Source organism: Erigeron canadensis, chromosome 1 (genome assembly GCF_010389155.1).
Source record: "Erigeron canadensis isolate Cc75 chromosome 1, C_canadensis_v1, whole genome shotgun sequence".
NCBI lineage: Eukaryota > Viridiplantae > Streptophyta > Magnoliopsida > Asterales > Asteraceae > Erigeron > Erigeron canadensis.
This window is the reverse complement of record NC_057761.1, coordinates 42,589,828-42,614,844: the sequence shown is the minus strand read 5'-3', so window position 1 is coordinate 42,614,844 and position 25,017 is coordinate 42,589,828. Positions and strand designations below refer to the sequence as shown.

General features: G+C 33.1%; 3 protein-coding genes and 1 long non-coding RNA gene across 4 annotated transcripts; all 4 read left to right on the top strand.

The window, feature by feature from the left end:
* Positions 1-316: 316 nt before the first annotated feature.
* LOC122585536 lies at positions 317-4,864 on the top strand. Its single transcript, XR_006321723.1, has 6 exons — positions 317-495; positions 603-719; positions 1,630-1,767; positions 2,875-3,027; positions 4,043-4,258; positions 4,630-4,864. It is a non-coding gene; the product is annotated as an uncharacterized LOC122585536 (long non-coding RNA).
* A 5,311-nt stretch (positions 4,865-10,175) lies between these two features.
* Positions 10,176-12,808, top strand: LOC122580662 (pentatricopeptide repeat-containing protein At2g02980, chloroplastic). The gene has a single exon (XM_043752935.1). It carries the CDS (start codon positions 10,389-10,391, stop codon positions 12,144-12,146), a length of 1,758 nt encoding a protein of 585 aa, XP_043608870.1. The 5' UTR covers positions 10,176-10,388; the 3' UTR covers positions 12,147-12,808.
* A 4,070-nt stretch (positions 12,809-16,878) lies between these two features.
* LOC122597242 (extracellular ribonuclease LE-like) lies at positions 16,879-18,757 on the top strand. Its single transcript, XM_043769862.1, has 4 exons — positions 16,879-17,012; positions 17,224-17,379; positions 17,701-17,899; positions 18,441-18,757. The coding sequence occupies exons 1-4, from the start codon at positions 16,887-16,889 to the stop codon at positions 18,662-18,664; spliced, it is 705 nt and encodes a 234-aa protein (XP_043625797.1). The 5' UTR covers positions 16,879-16,886; the 3' UTR covers positions 18,665-18,757.
* A 4,701-nt stretch (positions 18,758-23,458) lies between these two features.
* On the top strand, positions 23,459-24,531 carry LOC122597252 (extracellular ribonuclease LE-like). Its single transcript, XM_043769870.1, has 4 exons — positions 23,459-23,569; positions 23,685-23,840; positions 23,970-24,168; positions 24,281-24,531. Exons 1-4 carry the CDS (start codon positions 23,459-23,461, stop codon positions 24,502-24,504), a joined length of 690 nt encoding a protein of 229 aa, XP_043625805.1. The 3' UTR covers positions 24,505-24,531.
* The last annotated feature ends 486 nt before the right edge of the window (positions 24,532-25,017 follow it).

Sequence of the window (25,017 nt, the reverse complement as noted above, 5' to 3'; positions counted from 1 at the left end):
ATTTAAATATTTAGTGAGGCAAAAGTTCTGTTTTTGTGGTGTACCTTGAACTTCTGATCAGCTTTAATAAATAGACTAAATATGGGCTTTTTGATATTATATGGATTTAGCTTTAAAACTAGACCGATCAAAATCAAAAAATTTAATAAAGGAATGCTATATAAATATGAACATGAAATTGGTTTTAACAGATATACTAGTAATGGACTATTTGATATCATGTAAAACACCTCCTGAGCATGGATTTCACGTAGTGGTAATTGGTTATTATCTGCAAATACATGATCATATTACTCCAGCTACCGATATAGATGTTTTTCTTACTGATATTTTATAATGTGAGGTCCCTGTAAGGGAAACTATGGACAGGTTGGCAGTTATTGGATGTGAAGCCTCTGTGTTAGCCATTTCACACGGGGGATAGAATGCGTCAGCAGTCTATTTGTAATGATGGTTCAGTAAATAGAGGACGGGGAAGATGGTGTTGGTTAAAAGGTACTTTCCATGCATACAACCTGCTGAATTGCTGTTTTGCATCTTTTAGTTTATTTTATATGATACTGTTCCTTTCATCATTATATCGGCTTTTATAAAATGTACAGGCTTTCTGGACTCACTAAGCTGTATGAAGAATTGGTAACGTGATCGTGACATCATCAGTCATGACACTGCTAAAGTCATTTCTAGCAATGCTCTTTGACCTCTTTTCACAAAACACGGTAATAAACTTTCTTCTAAAGCGTGATCAGTTGTTTATTTGGCTAGTGTAATCTGCATGTCATTCTTGATTCTTCTATACTACCAAGAGCTGTAGCATTGTTGGTAACTATCCCAATAATTAGCATTTGAATTTACCATTTATGTTTCTTAGCCTCCAGCCATATAACGGGATGTCAAACCAATGGTATACTCTATTAGATGAACCCATCAGTAGCAGAAATTATATGGAACACTTAGTAGCAGAAATATTTGGCCTGTCTAAATCACTGGAGGATAATATGATACCATTAAGGTGCACGTTACAATTCAAGTCATAGCGATATAGGGATAATGTTTTGTTATATGTTAGTTTTTTGATACCCGATGTTGAACAACTTTAGATGTGGCAAATTTGGTGGGTTGGAGAGGCTGGGTAATGGGTCAAGATGGTCATTTGATTACGTGCAGATGTGTGCTTCATACAGTAAGTATCATGTGTGGGTGACTACCTGTAACAAGTCTGACAGCTTGGCTGCTGGGTTATGGTGACAGGAGCACAGGAAAAGATGGCTTGACTGTTTGGAGTAAAAGGTTTTCAATGATTTGTTAACTTTGTTTGAAAGAAACCCAATGCACAAAAATTAATAAGATGGAAAATGTTGAATGGTATATGTTAGAAGGGAGGTGTCTGTGTTAACCCCGGAGTTGCTGATGTCATATATTCCTGGATATCACAAAAGTTGTTTCATTTGGATATTTGTGATTTTCATCATGGTCCCGAATTACAGTCCCCAGGAAATTACATATTCTAGATATCATGTATAGTGCACTATTGCATTTGAAAAACTCAATCTTACCAACTTAAACTTTCTATATATGAGTTATAATGTATGTGACAAACAAGTTAAGCCATTCTGGGCTTTTGTACAGGGTGGGAGACAAACATTTCTAATCCTCTACAAAGAGTAGCCTCATATGTCAAGATGGTTTTAAAGGCTTTTCATTGACTCATATGGTTGAGAAACATTGAAATCTCAGCATTAAGCCAGCACTTTGCATTGCTTAAAGGTATGTATTGAAATTCTTATGTTCATTGTAGAATTATTTTAATAATAAGATTTTTGCAAGTTTTTTTGGTAGATATATGAACAGAAATAACTTCTGATAGTTAAGGTGGGTCAAATGAGTAAAGTAACAGTCAAAATTAGAAATTCAGATAAATTGATTTGGTTGACATGTGAGCAACTTTTTTTTATGTTTCTTAGCTGTATATTATTTTATTTATTTTATATGAAACATGATTCCAAAAAATTAATTAAAATAATAATTTGCATCTGTGAATTATTTTTTTTTTTTGTGAAAAAGTTGCAATGCTTATTGGGGGTTGTAATAAAATTTCAACTTGGATGGGTTTTTTTTAGTACACAAATTTGTATAAGTTTCCTGACTTTATCCAAAAAGAAATTAAATACAGTTGTTTTTTCGTGTGGAGTTGGTTTAAAAGTTGTCTCTAAGCTCACTTAGATAACAACCTTTCATGCGAGTTCACCAATTTTGGATAAGAACCTTTGTGCAGTTGGTTTAAAATGTTACTCTATAAGCTCATTTAGATAACAACCTTCATTGTTAGTAGTTTTAGAATTTAGCACTTCGATTGAAGCTTTAAGTATTGGATTAACAGTTTCGGTGCTTCTATGCCATCATGTATGATTTAATTGACGAATTGCTTTGGATTGATATAAATAGTGTGTTTAGCAACTTGTTGTATTTGGGCCCAAAGGTTCAAAGATTGTATTGATAGTTGTGATGCCTTGATTGGAGAAATTTGTATCGGTTAGTTAGCGATGTCAATTCGGTTGAAGATTTATTGTCTTAGTAGTTTTGATGCTCCATGCCAAGTTTTGTTTTAATTAGTAGTCCTACTCTGTCGTTGATGTTGGTATAACATTAGTTGGTCTGGTGATTCGATAGTGTAGTTTTTGTTTCTGTGCTGAAGATTGCAGCATCGCTTAAGTTTACTTTTTTGATACAAAAATTGTGTATGCTTTGAATGTTACAACTGCAAAAGTCCGGAAGTTTGAGATTATAGTGCATAGGTTATTTATCAACTTATTGCTATGGGTGTCGTACAGCAATATTGTATTTCACATATACGTCTTCTATTGACTATTGTAGATAGCCTAGGTGCTATTTAATTCTCAGACTTTTGGGAATAAAGCATTTGTATGGAGACTGATAATGGGATGTTTCTACGCTTCTATAGAAGTATAGAGCAACTTGGATCAAGACTATGACCTAATGTTCAAACATAGAATGGGTCAATATCAGGTAAAGGTTTTAATGTTTACTTCTCTTCTTTCTAGACAAAGGCTTTTTTCACAGACAAAAATATTTATAAGGATTAATTTTATACTAGCCCATCTGAAGGAGCCCGAAAGCTGAAGCTTATACTTATACGAGCTGATGGGAGACAATCTTGTATGACTAGAAATGTGGCTCAATCTTAATAAAGCCAATATGATATATTCAAGTCTTACCCTGATCTCTTATTGAGTTTGAGAGTTTTTGGCTTTACAAGCCACCGCCTGAGCCAATTGGGAATATAATTACACATATCAATGTTGTCTTTTTACTTGGTCCTGATAACTCTGCTGTTGTAAGAGCATCATGTGCCAATTATTTCAATGGAAGAACACCTGATTTGCATTTTGTGCTTCATGAAATGTCATTGGTATTGAATTACATGATTCATGCCTCATGAAGGCTTGTCTAGTTAATTGAAACCAAATGTGGTTTGCTCAAGCTCGGCATGTTTGCAGTCCCAGTTTTATGGAAAAGACATTTTTTTTAATACTTATTTGACCCATTTTGTTAGTTAATTCTAATACGAACAGTTTTGACTTGTTAGAAACAAAACACAAGTGAATTCAGTCCGTTAGTAAGCGAACCAGCTAAAGATCATGTCAAACAATCAAACATGCTGGTTCTTTTACATTTACAGCTTAAGTAAATCTGAATTGGTTTTTTTACACAACACACAGCTTAACTCACATGTCTCATGTTTTTAAGATAATTAGCTTTCAAACTGCCATACTTTTAGTCTTATTTTATCTCATAAATGCTTCTTTTTTAAAAATTTGTTTTTTGTTGTTGCTGGAGCCTGCATGCATCCTGCAGGCATTTTATTCAAGGCAACAGGTTGGGATCATATTGCTTTACAAGCTTTAGATATGACATGTTGGTTAAAATTAGTAGGGGTGTTGTTTTAGCCGAGGAAAGTGATGATTCGTTTATATTTTTGGTTTGGTTTGAGTTAGCAAAATGATTTATGTTGTTATTCCAGGTAAATACCATTGATACTCTTGGCCACGTCGACCTTACAACTGAAGTTGAGAGAGTTTTGCGTGTTCTTCATGGTGCAATCCTTGTTCTCTGTAGTGTTGATGGTGTGCAAAGTCAGCCAATTACTATTGATAGACAAATGAAAAGATTCGAGACAGGTTGCTTTTATTAACAAAGTTGATTGAATGGGGCAGATCCGTGGCATGTTCTCTATCAGGTTTGGTTTTTCATTATTTAATCAGATCCCCTATCATTCTATGATTGCTAATGATTCTTCTAAACACGCTTTCTTTACATAAACTGTATCACTGACAAGATTTGCATGTTAGTTATGTTGTAATGTATACTTTTCATTTTCTTTGAATTTGGGGTATATGAGTATATGACTTACGTGTTCATCAGAAAAATTTCCGTACACTTTCTTTTTCGGGTCTTGTGGATCCGTGCAGCTAAAAGCATATTATTTTCGTGGTTCTAGCGGGTTTGTTTATATATATCTGATATATATCAATCTAGCGACAAGTTAATGCATTACATGACTAGAACTATAAAAAGTAGTAACCAGAATGCTAACTTTCCTTTTTTCAGGCAGTGAAAAGTTGTGAAGAAATTCCCGCTGATGTGCAAGCAATAGCTGCTGAAAAGCGCCATGAGTTAATTGAAAAAGTCTGATGCTAACGATGAACTTGCCGAAGCATTCCCTCATAACGAATCTATAGCTTCTGTTGATCTCAAGGTATGTTGATACCTTTTTCATTTTGGTTGTTGAGAAATACCAAATTTTCTCTTGAAAAGTTTCCTGAAACTTTCTCGATAGCTGTTTTCTATCTCAATTTGTACTTGGTCAGTAGTATAGTTTGACTTTTGTACTTATAATGTCCTTGTGTTTGGTTGGGGGGGGGGGGTCATGATTCTGAAAATCCCAACCCTCCCAAATCCCACCAATTAAATTTTGCCAACTCATTTTACCCCTCTACCTCTCAACCAACCCCTCTAGGGGACCCATGATTTTTCCTACCCTCCCAACCATATGACCGTTCAAATGCATTGTCTTCTGTTCCCCCTCTTCTTCTTCCAGCGGGTATTATACCCTCCGAACACCTACCCGCAAGGAGCCCTTTGCTGTGGCGGCGGTGTTTCTGGGAGGGTTGGTCGAAGCCGATGGGAGCCCTCCTTGACTCTGTCCCCCTTATTGATTTTGAAAAGGCTTTTATTCATCGACCACCTTTAGCACAGAAGTTTACACCAATATTTATGGGTAGTGCATTTAAGGACAAGGCAAGCAAAAATGTTTTTGTTATGATATTAATGTTTATTTTTTATACACTTGCCTGGTGTTAGCAGGAGCATGTAGTAAACATTATTTTTTTTTTCAATCATTTGTTTTATTGATAGGGAGTACAAGCACTTCTTGATGGTGTTTCTAGTTATTTGTCTAATCCACTTGAAGCTGACAATTTTGCTTGACCAGTCTAAGAAGGATGGAAGGTAGTAATATGTTTGACCAGTCTAAGGGAGTACATTTGTCTTCGTCTCAATAACCCTGAGAGCACCCCCAATGCCCATATCTCCATTAGTTAACCACTGGTCCTTGTCAGTGACACATCAGGAAAAACATCTCACCCCACTAATCAACCACTAAGATCATCCTTAATTTTTCACCTTCTTCACCTACACTTTTTTCTTGCCACGTCACCATCACCTTCCCACCACCATCACCTTCTCTTTTTTCCCTTTAACCCTTCACCTTTAAATGTAATACGCCATAATATACCCAAATCAAAATAGAACAACACAGAACAAATAACATAAAATTGGACCCCATCCCTCCCTTTTCACCCAAGGTGAAACCATTCACTCAACCCCCATTCATCCCTCCTCTTCACCTTGTCACCTTAACTCTTCACCTTCTTTTCACCTCTCCATTTGACTTTCCTTTAAAGATGGCCTAATTAGTTGCAACATTTTCAATGCATCACTCACCAACCATTAGTATGGGACCCACCATCTATTTAATTTTACTCTTTAATATATATGTGTGTGTGTGTGTGTGTGTGTCTATGTGAAAGGGAAAAAAAGGAAGCTTGTTGTCCGGAAAAAAGAAGAAGCTTGTTGTCAGCACCACAGATCCATCCACCATGAGTCACACCTCATGGTAGTATGGTATGTGCTCGTGGTGGTTTCCAAAAGGAGCCAACATTATGGAACTAAGTTCTGTATCATCTGGGGTGATAACAGTTGAGTTGTCTGGAACTCTAGCTGGGCCTATGGTTGCACATGCTTTTACATTAGGATAGCACCAACTTGGTCAGCTCTATAGGTGATCAAAATGTGGGCCGGCCCCTGATACCCATTGAACCGGACTGAAAAAAGCGAACCCAAGGCAACCCCGTCATTATATGGTCTGGTCCACGGGCCTGAATATTACTGAAACCAGTTTTGATCAGGGTCAGCTGTCAGGCTAACCTGTTAAAAAAAATTAAACCTCCGTAAAACCCGAAATGCTTTGTCCAATTACAATTTACAACCCCTAAATACAATCATATTAGGACTTCTTACTCAGACAACATATATTATATTATTAATTGAAGTTTCTGTCTTTATATATAGAGAGTCTTACGTATATGGTTTGATATTTTGTTATGCAAATTTTGATATTCATCTTGTTTTCAAAAGAAACAATGCTTTCTGTGGAAATCTAATTAATTTCCTAAACACATAATTTGGGATTTAAGGTAATCCTTACTTCCTCTTAAGTTGGCATATATGCATTTAAGCAAACAAATCAGATGTCGTGCCTGCTGGAAAGGTGGAAACTACCTAAAACTCTTATACTAGATAGGCTTGACTTCACTATCTTGCTGATTGGTTGTGAAGGTTTGATACAAGTTAGTGACTGATGTTTGCATGTAATTTTGAGCGAATCAGATGGTGAGACTGCATGTAATTTGTTTGATGTTTCGCTAGCTTTTACAAACAAGCGAGAAGCAAATATGCGGGCTACATGCTAGCATGCGTATAAACCAAACCCGCCATATAACCACCGGCCCACATATCTGGTAGTTCCCAGTTCTTCGGTCGGGCTGGGCTGGGTTGAGCTCATGCACTCCTAGTTAGCTCACTTATCTAAGATACTTTTTTTTTTTTTTAAAAAAAGCAACAACGGATAAATGGCTAACATCCCCCACGCGGATGCGTCTACTCTGGTTCGACTCCTAACAATGCTCTAAAGGGGTTTGTTCCCCATGTGTTAGATGGGTATAGCATTGCTAATGCCACTTTTCCACATTTGCATGTGACAGAATTCGAACCTGAGACTCCCCAGGAGAAAACCACTTTGTGGAAAACTCTCTGACCATTAGGCTAATACCCCAATGGGAAAAATACTTTGTTTCATGCTTGTATGCTTCATATTTATGTCTGTCTCTTTCGGAATGATTAATGTCGTATTACTTTAGTGAAGAACTAGATTTTAGACCCGTGTCCAACACTGGACACGAGTTTACAATATTATCAGAATTAGATCTTCATACATTTAAGTTATAAAAGCTTATAATTTTTAAGATATACGGTTCTAAGTGTTATACTTTGCAAGTTGTAGTACAATAATCACAGGTTTGTCACTGTCATAATTAGCTGAGACATATTGATAGATTTATTTATCGTAGTCATTCCACAAGGCACATGCTATAATAATTTCTCTTTAATAGAATTTTTTAAAACCAGTTGTACTCATAATGTGATATTATTATGAAAGATACTTGATCTCATTCAAGTATATGTACTTGATCATGATGCGAACTCATAACACGCATAGGTTTATTTTCAATCACCTGTCCTATGATAATTATATAATAATTATGATTGTTTTCATATTTTTTTTATAACAGTTATGACTCTTGATTTGAATGACAATTGTAACTTCAAACATTAATACGCAAAACTAATATATAAAAAAGATGAAAAGTATGTATCTTTTTTATTGAGAGATAGAATGAATCTTAAATGGAGTTCATATTGATTTGGATTTAGTATTCAAGTAACCTTCTGTTATAAATTGTGATTTCTTCTGTGATCGTCCCATGTTCTGTGATTCCTATTGTGTTTAGGATAAGGATGTTATATATTTACATCTGTTATTATGTTTGGGATATGTATATAGAGTTCAAATTGTGTTTATATTAAATATTAAAGTAAATATTAATATTTATAATTTATAAAAATCTAATCAAATATTTGTTAATAAGTCATTATGTTTGAATAATTTTTTGTAAACAATATTTCATACGTGGAAACTTGATTTTAAAAAATTCTCTCAAGTTATGGCTAAAAATACATATAAATTAAGTATTTAGGGTTAAAAAGTGTAAATTATTGATGGAAAACAAAAAAGTGTAAATTGATGAGACTTTTTCTACAACTTAATATAAATAATAATATAATAATATATTTGGATAATGATTATTAGTATTTTTAATTTATAGTTAATCTAAATGATGACATAAGCGAGAGTCAATTTGATGAAATTGAGCGATTTAATTGGTTAATAACTTATTAGTTCAACTATCTTATAGTATATATAAGATGCTCGGAAACTGTGAATCTATAAATGAGATCTGTTATCTCTTAATTGCGAAAAATAAATTAGCTGTTTTTTCAGATAATATACCCAGTAATATTTAATGTTTACCAATTAAATACATTTTTTTAACGGCAAATTCATTACTAAATACTAATACATCAAATAATCCTAAAACTACCCCAATGTCAAGAATTGAACCTTGATCTCTATCTCAAGAGACTTAAGAGCCTCTACAAGTGGGCTAACCAAAATACTATTTTGATTGATGAAATCTAGAAGTATCCGAATTATTTTGGAAATTATCAAATCAAAAAGGTGGACTATAAAGTTAGGATAAAGAGAATTATGATGGTATTTTGATGGAAAGTATATCACTTTCAATAATACTTGAAAATTAGTTAATATATTCATTAAATTATAGTTGAGTTGTAGTTTTGTTACCTTTTTATTGGGGGGCAAATTTGTTAAAAAAGAGCTATTAAGTATTTGTTTAACGAAAGAGTAACATTAACTTACAATATTACAAGGGGTCATTAATCAATTTGGAAGAAAAAAATCACTAATCACATTGACGAGTAAAACACTGTCTAAGTATAGTGATTTACAATGGGGTTTTATGATGGTTTATAGTGGTATTTTTTTATTTAATTCAAGCTGTTAGTGACTTTTTTTTTATTGTTTGTAAAATTAACGTGACCTCTTCATTGCATAAATAATTTTATATTTTTGAATATTTATAAAGTGTCAATATTTGACAAAATAAAATTTCCATCTTTGTAACTAATTTATTTAGTTACAAACTTATCTTAATATATACTATAAGACAGTTGAACTAATGACTTATTAACCAATCAAATTGTTTAATTTCATCAAATTGCCTCTCGCTTATGTCATCATTTAGATAATCTATAAATTAAAAAATCTTAATAATCATTATTCAAATATATTATTATATTAGTATTTATATTAATTTGTAGAAAAATATCATTAATTTATACTTTTTTGTTTTCCATCAATAATTTACATTTTTTAACCCTGGATACTTAATTTATTTTTATTTTTAGCCATCAACTTAAAGAGATTTTTTTATATAATTTTTGAAAAAAATTACAAAAAGTATTTATATTTAATTTTTTAAAGTTACAATTGTCATTCAAATCAAAAAAACCTAATTGTTATCAAAGAATATGAAAACAATTCGAATTGTTGTTTAATTATCATAGGACAAGTGATTGATAATAAACCTATTCGTGTTATGGGTCGCATCATGATCAAATGACGAACCTGTGATTATTGTACTACAATTTGCAAAGTATAACAATACTTAAAACAATATATCTTCGAAATTATAAGTTTTTATAAATTGAATATATAAAGATCTAATATTAATAATATCGTAAACCCCGGGTCTAATATCTAGTTCTTTAATATATTTTCTGGTTTCAATTATTAAAGTTATATAGAATTAGTTTTTCTTTTAATTTAATAATAAAAATAATTTAACTTTATATGTTTAAAATACATTACATATCATTAATCATTAATTATTAATTATTTATAATAAATTAGCCCTACTTTACCAATTCAGATCAGACTTGAAATGAAGGAAAATCTAAAATAATTATTCCAGTTTTATCTTTAACAAAAGGGAACAAGTCTGGTAGACAAAGCATATTATATTTCGCGCCACATAAACTTTATCTTACAATGTAATCGCAGTCCTTGAATAATCCCCACTCATCAAAATTCTGATTCAACTTTTTCAATGGCAACCCAAATCCCAGACTTAACTCTGTCAACCAACCCACTTTCCCTACTGCACAAATGCAAATCTTTAAACCAAGTAACCCAAATCCAAGCCCATTTCATCAAAACCCAAACCCATACCCCTACATTCTGGGTCAACAAGATAATCAACCATTGCACACTTGACCCGACTCCTTGTTCACTGAACCACGCCCACCTTCTCTATAACCAAATGCCTCAACCAGACACCATTCTGTTCAACTTCATGGCCCGTGGCTATTCTCGCAGCCACACCCCGGTTCAAGCCGTTCTGCTTTTCGTTAGAGCGGTTTCTTTGGGCCTTGTACCGGATAATTATACTTTCCCGTCTCTGCTCAAGGCGTGTGCCAATGGTAAGGCTTTGGAAGAAGGTAAACAAGTGCATTGTGTTGCGATTAAATACGGGCTTAGTGAATGTGAATATATATATCCTGCACTTATTAATATGTATACTGCTTGTGATAACATGGGTTTGGCCCGGTTTGTTTTTGATCGGATTAAAGAACGCTGTGTAGTGACATATAATGCGATTATAACAGGATATGTTAGAAATAACTTGCCAAATGATGCTTTGTTAATGTTTCGTGAAATGCAAGTTGGGTGTGTAAGGCCTAGTGATGTCACCATGCTTAGTGTTCTTTCGGCGTGTGCTTTATTGGGAGCATTAGATACCGGGAAATGGGTACATGAGTATGTTGAGGCAAGCGGGTTTGATCAATATGTGAAAGTCAACACGGCGCTAATTGACATGTATACGAAATGTGGTAGTTTGGATGATGCAGTTTCAGTGTTTGAGAAAATGGCTGTTAGAGATACACAGGCGTGGTCTGCAATGATCATGGCATACGCGATTTATGGGCTTGGTCGGAAGGCGATATCTTTATTTGAGATGATGAGAAAGGAACGAATTACACCAGATGAAGTTACAATTCTAGGGCTTTTGTATGCTTGCAATCATTCTGGACTAGCTGATGAATGTTTGACTTACTTTCAAAATATGAAGAGGAAATTTGGGATTTCACCAGGGATTAAGCATTATGGATGTGTGTTAGATGCTTTAGGTCGAGCAGGGCGGTTAGAAGATGCATGCAAGTTTATAGAAAAGGTCCCAAAACCGACACCTATACTTTGGAGAACACTTTTATCTGCGTGTAGCAGCCATGGAAATCTTGAATTAGGAAGAAAAGCGTTAGCACAAATCTTTGAGATGGACCAATCTCATGGAGGAGACTATGTTATTTTCTCTAACATGTGTTCAAGAGCTGGAAAACGAGAAGAGGCGATATACACAAGAAAATTAATGAAAGATCGAGGAGTCATGAAAGTGCCTGGTTGTAGTGTGATAGAAATCAAGAATCAAGTTCACGAATTCTTTTCTGGTGATTGCACTCAGGTGGGTTATTTAGACCTTCATCGGTCTGTTGATAAGTTGTTTGATGAATTGAAATTGAGTGGTTATAAACCTGATGTTTCTTTAGTGGTTCACTTGGATATGAAAGATGATAAGAAAGAAGTTACACTTAGGTACCATAGTGAAAAACTAGCAGTCACTTTTGGGCTATTAAATAGTCGACCAGGGGAAACAATTCGTGTTAAAAAGAACCTGAGAATATGCGGGGATTGTCATTCTGCATTCAAGTTGATATCCCTCGTATGTGATAGACAAATATTTGTTAGAGATATGAATCGGTTTCACCACTTTGCAAGTGGGAAATGTTCTTGTGGCGATTATTGGTAGATGATCTCATGAAGCGTATACTTTGGCTCGAGTTTATCAGATATGATGTGGAAGAAGTAAAGCACAGCAAGTGCCAGAATATGACTAGTGACTGGCCAATTGCTATACAAATCATAAGGGAAGCTTAAGTGGGTAGATAAGAGGTTCAAATCACTCATTCACAACCCTGTTACGGTCGGCTCGGTAAGCTTGAGACTGCTTTGATTGAACAGCAGGGGATGCAGAGATATGCCTAAGGGAGCGATAGCAAGGTGTTTTAGTGCAAAAGTTACTAATGCGATTGGTCAAGAGATAATGATACAAGGGATACATGATTATCAACATGTTACAGCCAGAATAAAGTGATAAACCATTGACAACATTCAAACTCTTCCATTGGTCACAAATACTTTTGGCCTAATGGCACTAGTTAGGGATGTTTACACCCAAGTATTATTTTAGGGTCGAAGTGTGAAATTTGAGGACCAAAGAGTGAAGGCCCAGGAAGTTAAATGGAGGTAAAGCGGAGATTGGGAACATGTATACTTCATTTTATGCGATTGAGGTATAGATTCGTATATGTTTTTCCTTTTTCAATCACGATCAGGTTGCTTTTCAGTTATTCTCTCTGATTTCATGAAACTAAGAGTGATGCGATATGGTTAAGTTTCCTTCTTTTTTTCGTTCTTTTTGGTACAAAGATGCTCTTCTGATTAATCTTAATGGGATGGTCAGATGGTCTCAGTCATACATATATACAATCTAGTTACGGTTTGGTTGGTTCTCAGTCACCCTCTTAAGAAAACCAAGGGATAGGATGTATGCAAAAGATCTGGTTCTCTTGGCTATTTTACTCAGAATTTATTTATATTAAAATGTTCATAGAAAAAAACTGTTTTGTGAATTCAGCTCGATTTGAGCTTGATCATATTAAAGAACCTTGTTCAGTAACCTATACTGTGGCTATAACAAGATATGTTGCAACGATCTTTCAGACGTGTGTTTTCAGTGTTTCTTGAATTGCCGCTTAGCTCCGTTTATTAGGAGCATTATACAGAGTAAAGCTGTATAAATAAACATCACACTAATCGATGGGTATATGAAATGTGAGTTTCGAAAATGCAGTTTTATTGTTGAAGAACATGGAATGTAGAGATAGATAATACACATACGTTGCCCATTGATAATGGCATACGGCGGTCATGGTCTCATGGACATTGTCAAGACTCAAGAAGCCTTAAATATATATATATATATCAGTCTCCACTCTCCCGGACTGAATCAATATGACATTTTTATAGTATCAAGTCAACTTGGAATTTAACTTGGGGTCACGCATTACAAGCGTGTATTAGATGCATTTAAAGAAGAAATCCGAAAAACAACACCCATACTAATTTGGAGAACAGTACTGAAATCTGCTTGTAGTAGCCATGTCAGTTTTGAACTAGGATCAAGTGATTTAAACAAACCCTTATCTCATGGTGATCATTTATGTCATTTGATATATAGAGTTATTCTAAGTGTGTCGTGCGTGGTTCTAGTGTGATAGAAATTAAGAATCAAGTACACATGTTTTTGCGGGTGATGGGATTCGGATTCACCTTTTAAAACATTTTCAATGTGCGTATCAAACTTAATAACTTATGTACCATTTGGTGGTAATAGATGCATCTGCTAACGTTTTTAAAAATTGTTCCACCTTTCTAAATAACATAAAATTTTCATACGTGAATCATCCGTTTTACACTTTTACCCTTATCCCTAGATACTAAATTGATGTTTAGTTTCATACATCCATCCTTAAAAAGTACAAATATCATATATGTCCAATCTAGATAAATAATACTCGTATCATATTTCCCCTCTTTGAATTCTAAAAATATCTTATGTATACCCAATTCAATAACTTTAGTATTTGTTGAAGAATTAAAACAGTTAACAATTCTTTATAAATATGTTAATGACTATTTTAACCTTTCTCTCTCTTTTAAAGGAAATAAGTTGTCGACCGTTTTATTTATCCATCAATCTTGACAAATACTCGTAAATTGCAATGTGATACGTATAAGTGTATAGCTACATCTTGTACTTGAGAAATAGAATAATGCAGGGAGCAGTCCTTTAAACAATAGCCTTAAACAATAGAAATGTATTCCAGCACAACCCATAAATAAACATTGACTACAACATTGCCAACTGCCAAGTCATATTAAACAATAAAAATGTTTGGACAAAAGATAAAAAGTTAATTGTAAAACGGCCATAAATATATAGAGTTCATTGTACACAGAGATCCATAAATTATTTAAGACAAACAGACCTTTATATGTTAGTTTTTATGATATATACAGTGTACCAAATTGATATAAAATGTGACATATCGTGTGAAGTGTGAACAACGTAAGTTGCCAATTGGAAAATAGCTACTCCAATGTCCAAAATACATGGAAACAAAAATGCTAAATAAACCAAACATATGCCGACATCCAAATGAACAAGCAAACTCAAAATTGCTTCAAATAGGCAAACTCAAACTACATGGAAGCTTATGTTTTACATTCATGATACGAGTAAAATTTTCATATATAACAACTTGTTTTATACTATATTGTATTCATTTCTGTTTTTTTTTTTTTTTAAACAAAATAACAAGAACATAGTATAAAAGTTTAAAAAAAAAAAAAAAGAATTTATAGATAAAAAAAAAAAGGAAAATGATTGTGTCCCAATTATTGTAGATACAAAATGCACCTGCCAAGCATTTTATGTCGAATATCCCTTCCCAATCCCAAATGCTCTTTGTGCTTCCACACCTATATGTCAACGATGCAGATTAATTAAATTTAAGGTGCATTGTCTTTCATTTTTACAAGTTTTCTATTAGAGCTTGATCTTGATGATGTTAAGAAAAACTGGGTACTTACTTAATTAGTTTCTAATTACTTAACTAAGTAGCAGTGTAGTATAGGTTTGGATAGGATAAAAAGGCACAATCCAAAGCCATAAAGCACATAAGTAGACTCATGTTTGACATTGTAAAATTAAAGAGTGTTATAAATCTATAATATATACTATGAAGTTATATAGCACGGTCAAAACCCGATCAGACCCGTCGTGACCCAAAACCCAAAATGGCAAGAAAATCAAACCCAGAGCCCGGTCCATTACCCTCCCGGGCGGTTCGACCCGAAAAAGCAATGAAATGCATAACCGAATGTTACGGGCGGACTAGAAACGGATTTCGGGTTTTTTTTCGGCTAAAAACTCATTCCTAGTATGTAACATTAATTGTACTATAAAATCATAATGGAAACAACAGTGATATAGTATATACTACTGTCATGCCCAATATTAAAACCCTTTGTCATACCCTGTAATTATCGTTCATTTATACATAAATCTCATTTTCATTATACCTAAGCCTTTCAAAGATTTTTTTTAATGGGTTTATATAATGCTATTGAAATGTATTTAATTTTGGTTATCAAACATTTACATGTCAAGTTATCATTAAATATAAGTTCACTACGGTTTAAGAAAAAAATATAAAAAATCATTGAGAAACTTGTAATTCCTTGTATCGGTGATTTTTATTTTTTTGAAACAGGAATATATAGCTTAATGAAAAGTGTATTTTTATTGGAAGGAATAGCCATTCTTCTATTATTCCAGTTATTAACCTGATTAAATCAGCTTAATTCAGTCATCTACGACCCAATAGCCAAACCAAGAGTCAAATTAACCTGAACTCGTTAGTTTAAGATAATTGTCAAATTGTTGACGACTAAAAGAATTAATTGTTACTTTATATGAAAACGACTAATTAAAATACTTAAGAATACTCATGGTGGTATAATACTTTTATACACGTTAAATTTAACCTTAGAAAAGAAATTAATATGGTTTTTATAGTATTTATTAAGTTTACTTGCATGTATGTACATGTTCATAAATCAATATTAAGTTGAGCAATGAAGACTAACAACGTAATATTTTCGAAAAGGATATAGGCCAAATTTACCTAAAAATATCATATGATCCTGTTTACGTAATTGTTCTTACTAGCTATAAATAGATTTTTCCAATTCCCAATTTGTAAATTTTAATAAATTAGTACCGTCGTATTGTACTCACACAATAGTATACTTTATACGATAATGACAAATAGTTTATAATGATCGTACTTTTTTGACATGTGCGGATTTATCGAAATGCAGTTTATACTATGTTGTTTTAATTCGCCCCGAAAACACAACAATTAATAAGAGTTATCATTGTTCACTCAGGACTCGAACTCAGATCTTTATGAATACAAATTTTCACTGAAAAGGACTTCTCTTTGCCAATTGCCAGTAGGTTATTAACCCAACGACTTTATAATTATCTTGGAACTTTTGGGAGATTTCTTATAAACTAGAAAACTACTTTAAAAACAAAGGAAAATGATTAATCTGGATTATCAAGTTGTCAACACAAGACCAAGATTAATTTATTTATGTCATATGCCTTACTTATTCGATTATAAGTGTTTCTTAAAATACATATAACGACATATGACACTAAGTTAATTATAGTAATAACTAAAATGCATTTAATCATTCATTATCTCTCGATCAGTCACTATCTTTACTAATTAAAACAAAGGATTGAATATGATATATATGCCCCATTTTGAGTTCATACCTTTTCATACGCACATCCTTACCCTATAAATAGTCACACACAAAACCCACAATTATATACACACAAACACATTATATGAAGATGATGATGATGATATCCAACAATAATAATGCTTTGTTGTTGATCAAGCTCTTGACCCTGCATTCTCTACTAGTCCTCGCTGCTTCGCAAGATTTCGACTTCTTCTATTTTGTTCAACAGGTATTTCTTTTTACGAAGTATTTCTTTTCAACTCGACTCATAATTAACGTCATAATTCATAAATGCGTCAAGTTTGTTTTAATTACGATACTGTTTACATATGTAAATATTTATATACTAACGATCACACAATCATGAAAACTACATATAGACCTTTTTACGAAGTGATAAAATGATGAGTTGAATAATGTACGTTTTTGTATGTATGTAGTGGCCAGGATCGTATTGTGACACGAAACAAAGTTGCTGCTACCCAAGTACTGGAAAGCCGGCATCAGATTTTGGAATTCATGGGCTTTGGCCCAATAGAAACGATGGTTCCTATCCCTCCAATTGTGACTCTACCAATCCTTTCGATGTGTCCAAGGTGGTCCATTTCTTCTTCTTTTATATATGTGTTTTCTCTTTATATATAAGCGAATATTTAAATGAATTATAGAAGGTACTATGTTTTATGTATATGAATCAATTTTTAAAGTTATTATATAAGCTATGTATTAATTCTAAGTTTTTTTTTTCTTTTTTCTTAACGAAAAATATACTACACTAATAAATTACACCAAATAATCATAAATTAGTTTCTACTCCACGAGTCAAGAGACTCTACCAAGTGGTCAAACCCCAAATTGGCAATTCTAAGTTCTTTTTTGATTGATAAAATTACGACCATTTCGTATTATTGTTACAGATTTCAGACCTTACTAGTCATATGCAATCAGAGTGGCCAACATTATCGTGCCCAAGCAACAACGGGTTAGCATTTTGGGGTCATGAGTGGGACAAGCACGGGACTTGCTCTGAATCTGTACTCAACCAACATGATTATTTCGCCACCACCCTTAGCCTCAAGAACCAAATTGATCTCTTACAGGCCCTCAAAAGCGCCGGTATATATACATTAAGACACTTATATATATATATATATATATATATATAGGGGAAAGATAATTTGAGACCAACTAAAAAAAGTCCAAAAAAGGACCATTGATTTTCGTAAGTTACACACCACCATCATGATCTACTACGATATACAGGACTTTTTTTGTAAAAACACTAAGACTTTCCAGCGACGGACCCACAGAAAAATCATGTGTAAGTTAAGTACTTAAGTTACACATGTGTAACACATGTGTAACTGTACTTAAGTTACACATGATTTTCTGATGGGCCCGTCGCCAGAAAATCTTAGTGTTTTTACAAAAAAGACTTGTATATCGTAGGAGATGATGATGGTGTACAAAAATCAATGGTCCTAGTTGGTCCTAAAATAAGAGATGGTCTCAAAATATCTCACCCATATATATATATATATATATATATGATCATTCATATTCATATATGATAGTAGTAAAATAACATTTCGACCCTTTTTCCTTTAACTTGTAATCTTTAATTACCTTTGTATGAATCTATATATATATGATGCAGGAGTACAACCAAATGGGCAAAAGTATACTCTGAGTAGCATAAAGAGCGCGATTCAAGGGGCGAGTGGTTTCACCCCATGGATCGAGTGCAACAATGACACGTCGGGTAATAGTCAATTGTATCAAATCTACTTGTGTGTCGACTCATCAGCTTCGAGGTTTATACAATGTCCTGTGTTTCCAAAAGGAAGTTGTGGCTCCTCCATCGAATTTCCTAAGTTCTAATCTAACTTACATATTTGTATTTCTCAAGGAAGGAAATTGATTGTGTGTTTTGTTCAATGAACATGTCTTTTTTAACTTTCTGTTACATTTGTATGTGATTTTGTTTTATTAGCTTTTTGTGACGTTTTCATACTTTTTATCATTGAAACAAAATCGAATACAACTAATTGTTTTCATTCCGTGTCAAATATTCTCTGTTGTCAAGCTTTTCAACCGCTATTTTCTTCAACATTAAACCACCTATGATAATAATTACTATAAGAAAATACTCTAGTCGAATTTATATGCCCGGGCATTAGGTAAGGTAAAAGAATTCAGGAGTGTATGTAACTTGTCATCTTTTACTATTGTATGTATGCATCAAAAATTTTGAACGTTTGATGAAAGTATGTCTCCAAACTGAATAAATCGTGTAAAAGATGACATGCTTGACGGTTAACCGGTTACCTTTATTTTATCTTTAATTAAAATACTGACGTGGTTTGCTGACATGGATTAATCATGCCACGTAAGATACATACAATACACATTTATACATAGTTGAATACATTTGCAAGACCTCTAGTGAATTTTTTACTCCGATCTTCTTCTCTGACTTGCTTCCGGTACTATTTTCGATTTCCAGCGAAATAACGTAACACTAATATCAAAACCCAATTTAAATATATAATTTTTACACGCCGATTACCGCAATCAAGTAAACCTAAAATTACATTAAAAACCACCTATGTACACAGCATACTCATATGAATCATGATCAATTCTATGTTGGTGTGCTTCAAGAATTTGCAAAAACATTTGATTTTGGACATCTGAATCTTGACATTGCGTTGCGGAACACAGATCAACACAATCCACAGGTCAAAAAGAAGATGACTGAAGAAGATTTTATTCAAAACAAACGACTAATAAATGGTGGTACCGATCTTCCCCGAGAATTTCTATCCGAGCTTTACCAATCGTCTGTCAAAATGAAATCAAGATGACCCACGAACAGGGTGTCATGACCTTGATAACTGGGTTGGGTTGTCCCGACAAACTGCCCCATTTATTGTTTGTGGGTTGGGAGAGCGTATCAACAATGAAATGTTTCTATCGCGCCATGCTTTTTTCTACCGTCATAATGGTGGCCGGAGTTGTTAGTTCTCCGCAATCCACACCATATTATGCTTTTTTTCTGTTGTTTCGACCTTCATCTTTTTTGTGGCCACGATCAGGGCTCAAATCCACCAGATCCGGCGCCGCCCTATTTAATGGCGGCACATCGGCGGCGGTTTTGTTCTTTTGCGGAGTTGGATAATAATCACCAGAAAGAGTATGAGATCTGAGTTGATATACATACTTGGATTGATCATCTACATCATTATAATTTTGAAGATTCATCAAGCACACCCTCAAAAGGAGCAGAATTCGAAAGTGGCGAGTTAGGGTTAGTGGTGAGATTCGATTTTTTGGTTGCTTTATTCCCAGATTTGTGATTGTTTTTAGGCATTTCGAAGATCAAAAATCAATTTGGTAAAATTTTTTTAACAATTTAGTGATTTTAAAGCAGAAAAACAGATCGAATTTGAATAAAAAGAGATTTGGATCGGTTATGTGGGAAGGGGCGTAGAAAGGGGATCACCCCAGGAGAAAGAACACATTTTTTTCTTGTTTCTATAAATTTCATGTCACATAAAAAAAAATGCTTTGGGTTCTAATAAAACGTAATAAAGTATATTATCAATTAATTTGTAACGTGGTTCCAGCGTGGTGGCCTACATGGCATGTGACCGGCAAAAATTTTACCCAGCCGGTAATTTACATTATCCAAACATTTTTAACAGGTTATTTCTATAAAACATTTAAAATTTTGATGCATACAAAAAAGTACAAGTTACATACACTATTCTTTTCCCTCAAAATAACTATAGAACCTTTACAAATTTGTCAACACATTTAATTGGATCAGGTTTTATATGGGCTTACCTTGTTACTGTCGCGCTATGGGCTGTCCACCGTCTGTTTTAGGGGTGAGCAAAAAACAAACCGGAAAACCAATAACCGACAAAACCAAACCGAAAAAACCGAAAACCGAACAAAATCCATTGGTTTGGTTTTCGTTTTCTAAAAACTGAACGGATCGGTTCGGTTTTCCGTTTCATATGCCAAAAAACCGATCAAAACCGAACCGAACTAAATATATTTTAACTTATTTTATTTTTATATCATATTACAATTCGTTTTATAAAAGTTATACAAATTTTAACACCTAAAAAATATAATTAGTAAATAAAAAGCTTCTCTGTATTTGAGTTTTTATATCATTTTTTTTTTCTTAACAATTGAAAGTTAAATTTATAACATAATATGTAAAAAAAACTTTAAAAACAAAAATTTATTAAAAAAACCGAAACCGAATCGGAAAACCAAGAAACCGAACCGAACAAAAACCGAATCCAATAGTTTTGGTTTTCTAAAAACCGAATGGATCGGTTTTGGTTTCGGTTTTAGACAAAAACCGACCCAAACCGATCCATACAAACCCCTACTCTGTTTGATATGGCTATAAATATTTACTACTTTCTCCATCCTTTTCTCACGAAGTTACAACTTGAAGATATTTATATAGGAGTAATTTATTTTGACCAACATAAATAATCATTTTAAACACACGAGAGATGGTGAAGGTAATAGGTCAAGTCATAGAGTATGATAGCCAAATGCCTTAGCCGTACGGGCTTTGCCTCGGATTTAAAAATTCGTCGAAAGTATATCGAATGACATCTCTAATGAAAGAGCATGAAATTTTAAGAACACCCATACAATTTTTATAATTTATCGATATACGATTTTTGAGATAAAAGATGTTTAATGAATTAGAGGAATAAAATGATTTATGGAGGAGAGAGAAAAACATGAATGGTTGAGATTTGAGGAGAGAGAATAAAATGAGTGGTTGAGATTTAAGGGTATTATAGGTATATTAGATAGAGATGTTTAATTAATGAATAAAGAAAGGGGTAATTTAGGTAGTTCAAATCCTTATTTGGGAATTTGAAAAAGGGCAAAATGCTTTATAAGATAATAAAGTATAGATAAAGATGTTAAGATTAACAATCAAAATATAATGACAGATCATCAAGTGTGAAAGGTATTTGAGGGACTTGAAACTTTAAGGGGACGTTTGGTTGTGGAAAATCCCTCATGTTTTTCATTTTTGTTTTCCAATAAAAAATGAAAAACAGAAAACGCGTTTTAATCATATTTTTCTAAAAATGTTTTCCAATAAAACAAAAAACAATGTTTTCCATTTTCATAGAAAATTTAAAAACATCTTTTCTTTGTTTTCTATTTTCCATTTAATTCCCCCCTCTTTTCTTACATCTCTAACATATTTTTAAGTTTTCTAACTAAAACGTGTTTTTAAAATTTTTAATTTTTTTATAGAAAATAAAAACTTATTTTTTTCTAGAAAATTAGAAATGAAAAATTAGAATTTTTTTTTTTTTGCAACCAAACAGCTCTTAAAGTTTTGAGATTAAATTTTGATGTGAACAAAAATTTCTAAGACTTAATACAAATGTTTTTTTTTAAATAGATTTCCTCTGTAAGCAAGGAACTCCTTTGATATCGGCATAATTGATGTTGATAAAGTGACAATGTCGGTGGTTGTTATATACTACTCATGTGTGTTTAATATGACAGCATGGAGGAATTTTACGTCCCAAATATGACAACATTATATAGCTTTCAATAACTCATGTTCCTATCCTTAAACCAAAATTAAGAGTCAACATATCCGATAATATATGCATGATCATGATAAATGAGTTGATTTATATTGTTATAAATATTCTTTAACGGCAATCACATATTATACGTATGAGTGGCGGCTTAAGGTTTTTAGAGGCCTCAAACGAGATTAATTTTGGAGGTCTAGTTCATTACCATATAAACTAAAGTAAAAAAAAAAATAGCTCGTCTTTTGTTATTGAACTACAAGTAATAAAAAAATATACAGATGTTGATGCAAAAATCAAAAAGGCGTTACTGCAATGCAAATTATATAATGATACTTAATACAAAATTCAAACACTAAGTCTAATATACAAGATTTTGAGGCCTTGGAAATTTGAAGGCCTAAAGCAATCACCTAGTCCCATAGTACTGTTGAGCCACCTCTGATACGTATGCGAGGTTTTAGTAAGAAGAAAAAACAAATGCAATATATTTTTATCGATGTCAATGGTCAGAAACACGTATATTATATTATATTATATTATATATATATATATATTATATATATATAATCACTTGACAATTATCAACAGATATGCAAATGCAACTAATATTTCTCGCATACATGTTTAAGACATTACTTTGAATATGTATACTTTAAAGGCAATGTCCATTTATAAATGGGACGTTTTAAGCAATGTCGGATATCATCGTTGTTTAGTTGATATGAATTGTCACTGTTTTTTTGTTTTTTTTTTACAAGGTGTGAATTACTCGCATCGGAATGTATTAACTGGATCCGTACTAAAAGATAAATATAGAAAATATAGATATATAAGTATATAACTACTCATTAAAATATACAAGAAGACAAAGCAGTTAATATATGACTCATTAAATGTATCAATAACAAATTAATTAATACATAATTATTATTTATTATTTATAATATTGCAAAACACATAATATTCTCCATTTTGAGTTCATACCTTTTATACACACTACAAATACCCCCATACTAATCACATATTCGTAAGATACACAAACACAACCAAAGACGTGAATATTGTAAAGATGCCTTTTAACAATAGTGTTTTGCTGTCGATTATCAAAATCTTGACTCTTCAGTCTTTATTAGTACTCTCTGCTTCACAAGATTTCGATTTCTTCTACTTTGTCCAACAGGTATATATTTCGTTTTCAACACAATGATATATATATCACCACAATTCACAAACAAGTAGACTAATTAATTAACATGAACACACGTGACACGACCATTATTTGATTATTTTTGTAGTGGCCGGGATCGTATTGTGACACAAAACAAGGTTGTTGCTACCCGAAATCAGGAAAGCCGGCAGCAGATTTCGGGATTCATGGACTTTGGCCTAATCGAAACGATGGTTCCTATCCCTCCAACTGTGACCCTAGCAACCCTTTTGATGCATCCAAGGTTGTTTTTTTTCATATATCTCATGATCAATATTAATTTTAATGGTCCAAATGTTGTCCATCTGTTTTATATATATGTCCACGCAGGAAAAAAAATATTTAATGATATTTAGTACTCCATTTATTACAGATTTCGGACCTTACTAGACAAATGCAGTCGGATTGGCCAACGTTATCATGCCCAAGCAACGACGGGTTAACATTTTGGGGTCGCGAGTGGGACAAGCATGGCACGTGCTCAGAATCTGTACTTGACCAACACGACTATTTCTCAACCGCTCTTAACCTTAAAACCGAAATAGATCTTCTTAAAGCTCTCCAAAGCGCAGGTATTATTTAATTATTAAACATGGTAAAATAATTGTATTTTCCGTCATTGTGTTTCAAAATCAACTAAATACAATGTAACGTTTTTTTTGGTTTGAAACTATATATGGTTAGGGATTGAACCAAACGGGTCAAGTTACAGTTTGAGTAGCATTAAGGACGCAATCAAAGGGTCAAGTGGGTACACTCCATGGATCGAGTGCAACAATGATTCGTCCAGTAATAGTCAGTTGTACCAAATCTATCTGTGTGTCGACTCAACGGCTTCAGGCTATATTGAATGTCCTGTCTTTCCAAATGGAAGTTGTGGTTCCTCAATCGAGTTTCCTTCGTTCTGAGTTGATTGTTTGGATATATGCCCATTTGCGTCCTTAATTTAATTTTCTATGGAATTTGTATGTGGTTTTATTGTTATAGAAATGATTATTTTACTCTCTACACTGTATTGTTTAGTTAGCTTAAAGGTAGAATTGAAAAAATAGGGAAGAGAAGTTTTCCTTCCTAATCACCTCAAAAATGAGGTAAAAACTTTTGAGACAAAAAACAACTAAACTTCTCATTCTAATCCTTTCCACTCCTTCACTCTCCACATTTAAAAAAAAACTTAAGAATGCATCTTATATATTTTTCCTCTCCTCTCCTTTCTTTTCCACCTTTAAATAAACTAAACAATACAGTGTAAAGGTTTAAACGTTTATAATATTAATATCCCAAAATCATTTGGTAAGAAATACGGAGTACATTTCTAAAAAAAGTATAGAAAAAATAATAATAATAGACTGTTCAGTGTCGTCTTCCACTGGTTTTGAGATCAATACATCAACGGTGTATAGGGGAAGTTAAGATGTAGG